The sequence below is a fragment of the Amia ocellicauda genome, chromosome 4 (assembly GCF_036373705.1).
Source record: "Amia ocellicauda isolate fAmiCal2 chromosome 4, fAmiCal2.hap1, whole genome shotgun sequence".
NCBI lineage: Eukaryota > Metazoa > Chordata > Actinopteri > Amiiformes > Amiidae > Amia > Amia ocellicauda.
In genome coordinates, this window is record NC_089853.1 from 449,538 (window position 1) to 460,000 (window position 10,463).

At 47.6% G+C, this 10,463-nt stretch overlaps 1 protein-coding gene across 4 annotated transcripts in view; it reads left to right on the top strand.

Annotated features, from left to right (window-relative positions):
* Positions 1 to 548: 548 nt before the first annotated feature.
* The window catches only part of myrf (myelin regulatory factor), a 33,092-nt gene continuing 23,177 nt past the window's right edge, over positions 549 to 10,463 (top strand). For all 4 annotated transcript variants that reach the window (XM_066700368.1, XM_066700370.1, XM_066700369.1 and 1 more), the window contains exon 1: positions 549 to 1,243. In XM_066700368.1, the coding sequence (XP_066556465.1) occupies positions 1,198 to 1,243 (46 nt within the window). In that variant the 5' untranslated portion in view covers positions 549 to 1,197. The remainder of the gene's footprint in view (positions 1,244 to 10,463) is intronic.

Consider the following 10,463-nt stretch of genomic DNA (forward strand, 5'->3'; position numbering starts at 1 on the left):
AACAGAATAGGTCTCCTTCCATCCCTCCTCCCCTACCCATCCCTCCCTTTCTCCAGCAGGCATGGTTGGACAGAGGGACACACATTGGGCAGCCAGTGGGGCTGTGTCCCCCTCTCCAGCACGACTGACAGCTTTTCTGTCTCAATTTGTGGGAATTGTGGAATGGAGAGAGTGATTCTATGAATAACATTGTCACGTATTTGGGAATATTTTTCACAGTTTAGAAGAATGCATTTCTGATACACCGACTAACTGCCACACTGATAGGAGTATCTGTCCATCAGTAATTAACAGTCATTCAGTCAAATCTGTCCATCAGTCAGTCACTCTCTATATGAGGACAGGCATGAAACACATGACAACATGACAACACACTGCTGGCAACACACACAAATTAGAGCAAGACCTGGGAAATCGATATACACAGTAACACACCTGTCCCGGCTGCAGTGCACTTCACTGTTACTGTTCGTATTGGGAGAGGGAGGGAGGGTGACGGCTATGGGTGTGTGTGTGTGTGTGAGAGAGAGAGAGAGAGAGAGAGAGAGAGAGAGAGAGAGAGGCTTTCTATCGCTCGTTGAGGTCACGGCAGTGGGCGTCTGAACGGCGAGGGAACAGGCGGAACTGCGCTCTTATTAACGGCCGGGGTGTCGATACCACACGCCGGCGGTCCGGACGGAGAGACACCGCGGCTTCACGTCTGTAGAAACATGTTGAACCGCTGAGTGTGAGAAGCTGCGCTGACCCGTCCGCACTGCAGCGCATTGTGTGGTGCTTTATTCAGCACTGCGACTAGCTTAGTTGTTAGCGTGTGGTAGTGGAGTAGTAGTGGCGTAGTGACCGTGGTCTTCAACCCACACCTGTAGTACCACCGCGAATAACTTTCTGCTGGGGTGCCAGACTGTGGCTGTTGGACAGAGAGAGAGAGAGAGACTGACTCAGGAGAGACGCAAAGTGGAATCCCGACAGAGAGGACATCGAGCGGCAGAGAAACAGACGGAGACAGACAGAGGGACAGGGACAGACAGACAGGGACAGAGAGACAGGGACAGGACACCCTGGTTCCGCGATGTGTCAGGGTTAGACCCCCAGCAGTCCGCACAGCTGGCCGGTGTCAGTCCGGTCCCCGCCCGGGTCAGGGCGGCTCTCGGTTCGGACGCGGACCCTGGATGGAGGCGCAGCGGAGGACTCGCTAGAATGGACGTAGTCGATGAAACGGAAGCCTTACAGAGATTCTTCGAAGGTAAAAGTCCTTTGTATGTCATTGTTATTGTTGTTGTGTGATTGTGTTATTGTGATTGTGCTGTTATTGTGAATAAGGCTGGCCGCTGGAGCCAGTGATTATGAATCTGAGAAAGATGAAAAGTCAGCGCTAGAGCCAGGAGTCTGTGAGTGTGCAGTGTGTCTGTGAGTGTGCAGTGTGTCTGTGAGTGTGCAGTGTGTCTGTGCAGTGTGCAGTGTGTCTGTGCAGTGTGTCTGTGAGTGTGCAGTGTGTCTGTGAGTGTGCAGTGTGTCTGTGAGTGTGCAGTGTGTCTGAGTGTGCAGTGTGTCTGTGAGTGTGCAGTGTGTCTGTGAGTGTGCAGTGTGTCTGAGTGTGCAGTGTGTCTGTGAGTGTGCAGTGTGTCTGTGAGTGTGCAGTGTGTCTGTGCAGTGTGCAGTGTGTCTGAGTGTGTAGTGTGTCTGTGCAGTGTGCAGTGTGTCTGTGCAGTGTGTCTGTGAGTGTGTCTGTGAGTGTGCAGTGTGTCTGTGAGTGTGCAGTGTGTCTGTGAGTGTGCAGTGTGTCTGTGCAGTGTGTCTGTGCAGTGTGTCTGTGCAGTGTGTCTGTGCAGTGTGCAGTGTGTCTGAGTGTGCAGTGTGTCTGTGAGTGTCTCTATCTGTCTGTCTACCTGTATGTCTGTCAGTGTCATTCCTTTGTGTGTTGTTGTGGCAAGTGTTATTCTCGGGCTCCTGCAGTTGTGTGAGGTGAGCACTAATCTTTATATATATATATATAATCTAACAACCTAGCTGTGACCAGGGCAGGAGACCCCAGCTGTACCTTACTGTATTATTATTAGTGGTAGTAGCTGTTGTGGTGGTAATGGTGGTAGTAGTAGTTGTGGTAGTAGTAGTACTGGTGGTGGGAATAGAAACATATTCTAGTTGCTGTATTATTATCACAGTATTTCCAGTAGACGCTATGCTGTCAGTTGCTGTTCTCATGACTGTGGTTGTAGTGTAGATGGTGTGCTGTGTAGACTGGCATTAATCATTCATGGAGGTGATTGTGCTGTCATGTTACAGGACTTCAGATAGGTCTGTAATTCACACTAAACAGAGGGAGAGAGACAGGGTGAGAGAGAGGGACGCAATGGAGGAGAGAGAGGTGAGGAAGGGATGAGATGCAAAATGAGAGAGAGTCAGGAGGGCGAGAGAAAGAGAGGATGGGAAAATGGGAACAGGTGTGAGAGGGACAGAGAGAGAGGACAGAGCTGTTGAAAAAGGGATGGAAGCAAGAGAGAGAGAGGGAGAGAGAGAGGGGCATCATCCTGACTTCTGGTGAACTGAGATAGAGGCGGGGGGGAGTGGGAGAAGACTAGAGAGGGAGGTGAAGAACAGATGGACCAAAAGGGACACAGAAAAGAAGAGATACATTTGAAAGAGAGAGAGAAAGGGGAGTAGGATAATAGTAGAGGAGATATTTGATTAGACCTTTATTACGAGATTCTAACGAGACACTATAAACAAACTATCAGCAAAAAAGAACTATAAACATTCTTCACATGAAAAACCATCCCATAGACGTAGTAGAGAAGAGAGAGAGAGAGTAAGAGAGTGGGAGAGATAGAGAGTGAGGGGGAGTTAAGCAGAGATAGAGAGAGCGAGGGTACAGGACAGCGAAAGAGAGGGAGAAAAGAACAGAGGGAGGAGGAGAGGGGGAAGGTGAAGGAATGCTTATGTATGAAAGATAAACGATGTGTTCAGAAACGAGTGAAGCAAGCTGGACTGAGCAAGAGAGAGGGAGCGAGGGAATGAGGGAGGGGGAAAGGAGAGTAGGAAAAGGGGAGAGAGTGTGAGAGAGGATGAGGAAGAGAGAATGGGGCAGGGAGAGGGGGGGAAGAGAGAGAGGAGTGATTGAGAGAGAGTGAATGGAGAGAGGGAGATAGGGAGAGGGTCACTGTTGAGTGTCTGTCTGTGTTATAAACCCTCAGGTTAACTGAATGATAATAGTATGAATAATGTTGTGCAATGGTTGGCCTTAATTGGTCTTAATTGTTATGTTTATTCTTACACTGTTTAAATCAATGGACATACAAATAAGTGTCTGTCAATTATCAGTCCAAGCGGTAATTAGATGTGGTTTTGATTGGTTTGCCTTTAGTCAATCAATCAATAAATCAAAAAATGATTTCTGTTGGGTCATTAGGTTTCCAATTAGTTAATTGATCTAATGACATTTGAAGCTACTGAGTATGAAGGGGGGACATTAAGTTTTGGTTGTTGTTCTTCCCTGCTGAGTTGTAAAGGACACACGCACATATACACACAAGCACGCATGCATACACACACACACAGGCACACACACACACATACACACACACAAGCACACACACATGCACACACATACACACACAAAGGCACACACACACACACACAAGCACACGCACACACAGACACGCACACACGCACACACACACACACACACACACACACACACATGCACATGCAGGGCCTCGTGGATTATCTTTGTTACATCAGTGGCTGAAGTTGTTGTTTTAAGATCCTGTTCGTAAGTTTCAGGGCTTATTTCTAAATATGATCTATTTCTCCTGATTTCCGTGCTCTTCGTCGTGGTGTGTGTTCCTCTGGACAGAGGGAGTGCAGCTGTGCTGGGGGTGGCGGGGAGCCACAGCGGACGGACGGCTGTCGTAATATCAACACCGGTGTGATGCCATCAGTGCTGTTCTCTCTCTCCGGTGTTTCATGGGTTCATGTTCAGAGACCCTGTATCTCTATTACTCTGACCCCTAACCCTGTGTGCCGTGCACGGTCTATATATAACCTCCAGTGTTCACAATGCGGCCCTGTGCTGCCCATAGCACCTCTATAGCGTCTGTCCACAGTATAGGTCACTAGCATATACACTGACTAACCACACCGTCTGTAGTGTCTGTGAGGTGTGTAGGGGGTGTTTGGCATCTACAGTGTCTGTACACAATACTCATCCAAACATTGTGGGGAAGCAATAAAAAAGGCAAACACAATGCTAGGGTATATTGTCAAAAGTGCAGAATTGAGAACAAGGGCAGTGATGTTCAGACTGTACAATGCACTAGTTAGAGCTCATCTGGATACTGTGGACAGTTCTGGGCTCCACACTTCAAGAAAGATATTGCTGCTCTAGAGGCAGTTCAGAGGAGATCAACCAGACTTATTCCAGGTCTGAAGGGAAAGTCCTACTGAGAGACTGAGGACCTGAACCTTTTCACCCTGGAACAGAGGAGACTACGTGGGGACTTGATCCAAGTCTTCAAAATCATGAAAGGCATCGACCACATCAAACCAGAGGAGCTTTTCCAGATCAGCAGGGACACACGCACCCGGGACACAAATGGAAATTGGACTTCAAGGCATTCAAGACAGAAAACAGGAGACACTTCTTCACACAGAGAGGCGTCACAATCTGCACAAACTCCCCAGCGATGCGGCTGAAGAGACAAATTGGGAACATTCAAAAACAGACTGGATAGGATCCTTGATCACTTAGTTATTAATGGACATCATATTTGGATTTTCTTTAAAAACAATTGTCTTCAGCATCCAAATAATTAGTAAACAGAGATAAGGCAGTTATAGTCTGACACCTAATGATACACAGGGTCTTTACTCTGAGAGGAGGGACTGTCACTGTCACCCACTGTGTGACATCATCTGCCCAGCTGTCAGCCCAACCCCAGGCCCAGACAACACTGTCACGTCCACCCAGGCCCCTGCGTTTCCTCTCGTGGGATTTTCCTTTTACAGTGGACACGCTGCCCCACCCGCTCCGGTCCCATGTGCGCTGTCTGTGTAGAATTTTCCATGCAAATGTGTGTGGCATTGTGTTTACTGAGGAGTGTTTATGGTGTAGGAGAGAGACAGAGAGAGAGAGAGGTGTCTTTCTCTTTCCCTCCCTCTCTCCATCATTCCCCCTCTCCCTTTCTCATTCCTCTCCCTCTGCATCACTCTCTCTCTCATCTTCCTCTCCCCCCTCTTTCTCTTCTCTTTGTCTCTCTTCTCCCTCCCTCCCTCTCTCAGTCCCCGTTTCTCTCCCTCTCCTCTTTCTCTTCTTCTCTCCTTCTTCCATCTCTCTCTCCACACATTCCTCACATACCTCGACCATTCAGACACACAGAGGTGAGACCCCCGCCTCTCGGTGGTCCATTAGAGTAACACTAAGCAGGCCGGCTGAGGGTGAGACAGCACAGACCTGGGGGGGAGGGGAACAGGGTTGACTGACACTTACACTGGAGATGGAGAGAGAGAAGGAGACAGAGAGAGAGGAAAGGGGATTTGGTTGGTCTGCTGCTCTCTCTCTCCATCTCCCTGTCTCTCTCTCCAGCTCTGAGGCAGTCTACCTGTCGCCCTCTCTGACTCCCTCTTGCCCTCTTCCTCCCTGTCTCTCACTTCCCCTTTCCCCAACTCAATCCCCCCCTCCCTCTCTCTCTCTCTCGCTCTCTCTCTGCTCGCACTAATCCAGATCAGTGTTTAGATGTTGTGGGTGCTGGGTGTCAGTAGTCCCCGGTGCTGGTACATTCTTCTCTCGTGACTGCTTACCCCACATAAATCCCTCCATCCCCCCGCTGCCACCCAGCCACAACACACACACACACACTGATACGCACCGACACGCAGTGACACACACTGATACAACACACACACAGACCTGAGCACAGAGCCCTGGGGGAGAGAGGGAGAGACACAGAGGCAGAGATACTTGTGTTGTTTTTTTTGTGTGGGGGGGTTGTTAAACACCCTGTGTTTTCGTGTGTCAGGAAAGTTCACTCACAAAAACCGAGAGAGAGACAGAGAGAGAGAGTAATAAGAGAAGACGATGTGAGAGAGAGAGCGTTCAGAGTGGTACTGTTTGATCTTTTTGAGACACGTTCACTGGGGAACAATGTTGTGGCTACGAGCAGGTAACCTGTCTGTGTGTCTGTGTGTGTCTGTGTGTGTCTGTGTGTTTGTGTGTGTCTGTCTGTGTGTCCGTGAGTGTCTGTGTGTTTCTGTCTGTCTGTGTCTGTGTGTCTCTGTGTCTGTGTATCTGTGTGTCTGTGTGTCTGTGTGTGTGTGTGTGTGTGTATCTGTGTGTGTCTGTGTGTGTGTGTTTTTCTGCGTCACTCTTCCCATGTGTACGTGTGTGTTTGTGCATGTGTGTATGTCAGTGTATTAATGTGTGTGTTTATCAATCAATCAGTCAGTACTGATACTAAACTGGTGCTCAACTGAAACCGATACTGTTGTTGATTGAAAATGCTACAGATGCAATAACAGCGCTACAGTGAGGGTCCCGTTAGCCTAAGCAAAATATACTGACTATTGGCAGTTGTGTAGCTGTGTGTGAGTGTGTATGGTGTAGCTGTGTGCAGCATTGGCTGTTTGTTGTGTCATAGTTGTCTCTAGGTGTCTGTGACTATCTGAGACTGTGTGCAGTTTCATGGGTTTTGTTTCTACTTTTTTGTACTACAATACATGTTCTTATACTACAATAGAACACAATGTATGTATATACAGGGTCATATAAGCAGTTTGTGTAGCTTTTGGAGACAGTGGGCATATAGATGGTTCTACAACAGTCTGTATACAGGGTAATACAGCAGTGTGTGTAGCTGTAGGAGACAGTGTGTGTGTAGCTGTAGGATGCAGTGTGTGTAGCTATAGGATGCAGTGTGTGTAGCTGTAGGATGCAGTGTGTGTAGCTATAGGATGCAGTGTGTGTAGCTATAGGATGCAGTGTGTGTAGCTGTAGGATGCAGTGTGTGTAGCTATAGGATGCAGTGTGTGTAGCGTAGGATGTAGTGTGTGTTTAGCTAAAGGAGACAGTGTGTGTAGCTGTAGGAGACAGTGTGTGTAGCTGTAGGAGACTGTGTGTAGCTAAAGGAGACAGTGTGTGTAGCTATAGGATGCAGTGTGTGTAGCTGTAAGAGACTGTGTGTAGCTAAAGGAGACAGTGTGTGTGTAGCTGTAGGATGCAGTGTGTGTGTAGCTGTAGGATGCAGTGTGTGTGTAGCTATAGGATGCAGTGTGTATAGCTATAGGATGCAGTGTGTGTAGCTATAGGAGACAGTGTGTGTAGCTATAGGATGCAGTGTGTGTAGCTATAGGATGCAGTGTGTGTAGCTATAGGAGACAGTGTGTGTGTAGCTACAGGATACAGTGTGTGTAGCTGTAGGAGACAGTGTGTCTGTAGCTGTAGGATGCAGTGTGTGTGTAGCTATAGGATGCAGTGTGTGTAGCTGTAGGATGCAGTGTGTGTAGCTATAGGATGCAGTGTGTGTAGCGTAGGATGTAGTGTGTGTTTAGCTAAAGGAGACAGTGTGTGTAGCTGTAGGATGCAGTGTGTGTGTAGCTGTAGGAGACAGTGTGTGTAGCTATAAGATGCAGTGTGTGTGTAGCTATAGGATGTAGTGTGTGTGTAGCTAAAGGAGACAGTATGTGTAGCTGTAGGATGCAGTGTGTGTGTAGCTAAAGGAGACTGTGTGTAGCTAAAGGAGACAGTGTGTGTAGCTATAGGATGCAGTGTGTGTGTAGCTAAAGGAGACTGTGTGTAGCTAAAGGAGACAGTGTGTGTAGCTATAGGATGCAGTGTGTGTGTAGCTATAGGAGACAGTGTGTGTAGCTGTAGGATGCAGTGTGTGTAGCTAAAGGAGACAGTGTGTGTAGCTATAGGATGCAGTGTGTGTGTAGCTATAGGAGACAGTGTGTGTAGCTGTAGGATGCAGTGTGTGTGTAGCTATAGGAGACAGTGTGTGTAGCTGTAGGATGCAGTGTGTGTGTAGCTATAGGATGCAGTGTGTGTAGCTATAGGATGCAGTGTGTGTAGCTATAGGATGTGTGTAGCTATAGGATGCAGTGTGTGTAGCTATAGGATGCAGTGTGTGTGTAGCTATATGATTCAGTGTGTGTGTAGCTATAGGATGCAGTGTGTGAAGCTATAGGATGCAGTGTGTGTAGCTATAGGATGCAGTGTGTGTAGCTATAGGAGACTGTGTGTGTAGCTATAGGAGACTGTGTGTGTAGCTATAGGATGCAGTGTGTGTAGCTGTAGGATGCAGTGTGTGTGTGTAGCTATAGGATGCAGTGTTTGTGAAGCTATAGGAGACTGTGTGTGTGTAGCTATAGGAGACAGTGTGTAGCTATAGGAGACAGTGTGTGTAGCTGTAGGATGCAGTGTGTGTAGCTATAGGAGACAGTGTGTGTAGCTGAAGGAGACATTGTGTGGTGTGTGTAGCTATAGGATGCAGTGTGTGTGTAGCTATAGGATGCAGTGTGTGTGTGTAGCTATAGGATGCAGTGTGTGTAGCTATAGGATGCAGTGTGTGTGTGTGTAGCTATAGGATGCAGTGTGTGTGTAGCTATAGGAGACTGTGTGTGTGTAGCTATAGGATGTAGTGTGTGTGTAGCTGAAGGAGACAGTGTGTGTATACAGGGTAATACAGCAGTGTATGTAGTGTTGTGCGGTGCTGTGCTGTGCTTTGTTGTTCTGTGCTGTGCTGTGTTGTGTTGCTTAGTGTGGTCAGGGCTGTGTTGTGTTGACAGTGTGATACAGACGCGGACTTTGAACTGTTACTGAGGCTGACTGAGTAATGATTAACCTGAATGACACACACACACACACACACACACTGTATACTCACACACACTGACACACACTGACACACACACATGCACACACACACACACACACACACACACACACACTGTATACTTACACACACACTGACACACACACACATGCACACACACTGTTATTATTATTTATTTCTTAGCAGATGCCCTTATCCAGGCTGACTTACAAAATATAAGCGCAATACACTCATGCACTGTGCACTTACACACAATCTGTACACACACACACGCACTGTGCAATGACACACACTATGCACAAACACACACTCACAGTGTTCACTCACTGTATATACACACTATACACACACTATTCACACAAACACTTTGTAGCACACTCCACATCACTCACACAATAGCACAACCTTTCACTCTATTGCTCTCTCTATTCTCTCATTCTCTCAACCCCTCTTCCTCTTTCTCTCTCTCTGTCTCACACACACATACACAACAAGACAGACTATACTGAGGCTCTGGTCACAATAAGGCCACTGTAAGCCAACGGCCACAGCTGGACTGACACAGAGAGAGGGAGGGAGGGAGGGAGTGTTTATGAAAGAGAGAGAGAGGGGAAAGATGGAGAGAGAGAACAGGTGGGTGAGAGGGAAAGAGTGAAGGAAAAAGAGAGCAAGAGAGAGAGAGAAGCCCGTGTCACACTAGCGCACCAGCCCGGGTTCTGAATGTTGTGAGTATGAGAGCAACGCACCTGACCCACTGGACTGTGTCAGGACCTGGGCAGGGGCAACCCATGGAGCAAGAGAGAGAGAGAGACAGAGAGAGAGAGAGAGAGAGAGAGAGAGAGAGGGAGAGGGAGAGAGAGAGAGAGAGAACAAGACAACTTATATCCACAAACAGCTGTAATGGCAGGACGAGTTAAGAAGCATTTACAGAAGAATCTCTTTCTCTCTCCCCCCTCCTCTCTTTCTCTCTCTCTCTTATCAGTGCTGCCAGTCTCTCTCTGAGCCAGGCAGGGTGTGTTCCACATCTGGATATCATTAAAAACAAGACATCCCCCCCCCCCCCTCTCTCTCTCTCTCTCTCTCTCTGGGATCTCTTTCTCGGACAGAGAATAAAAAACACATCCACACTTTTAGTAGGAGTAGTAGTAGTAGTAATTGTGTTAGTAGCGGTGGAAGAGTTAGTGGTATTATTTTTTATATCAGTGTTATTGTTATAAAAATAATATTAACTAGCAGCAGTTGTAGTAGCTGTTAGCAGTGTGTTTGTGAGTGTGTCTCATTGTGTTTTGATGTATTTGTGTGTGTGTGTGTGTGTGTGTGTGTGTATGAGAGAGTGTGTATGAGAGAGTGTGTGTGTGAGTGTGTGTATGAGAGAGTGTGTGTGTGTGAGAGAGTGTGTATGAGAGAGTGTGTGTGTGTGAGAGAGAGTGTGTGTGTGAGTGTGTGTATGAGAGAGTGTGTGTGTGTGAGAGAGTGTGTATGAGAGAGTGTGTGTGTGTGAGAGAGAGTGTGTGTGTGAGTGTGTGTATGAGAGAGTGTGTGTGTGTAAGAGAGTGTGCGTGTATGAGAGAGTGTGTGAGTGTGTGTGTATGAGAGAGTGTGTGTGTGAGTGTGTGTGAGAGAGAGTGTGTGTGTGTA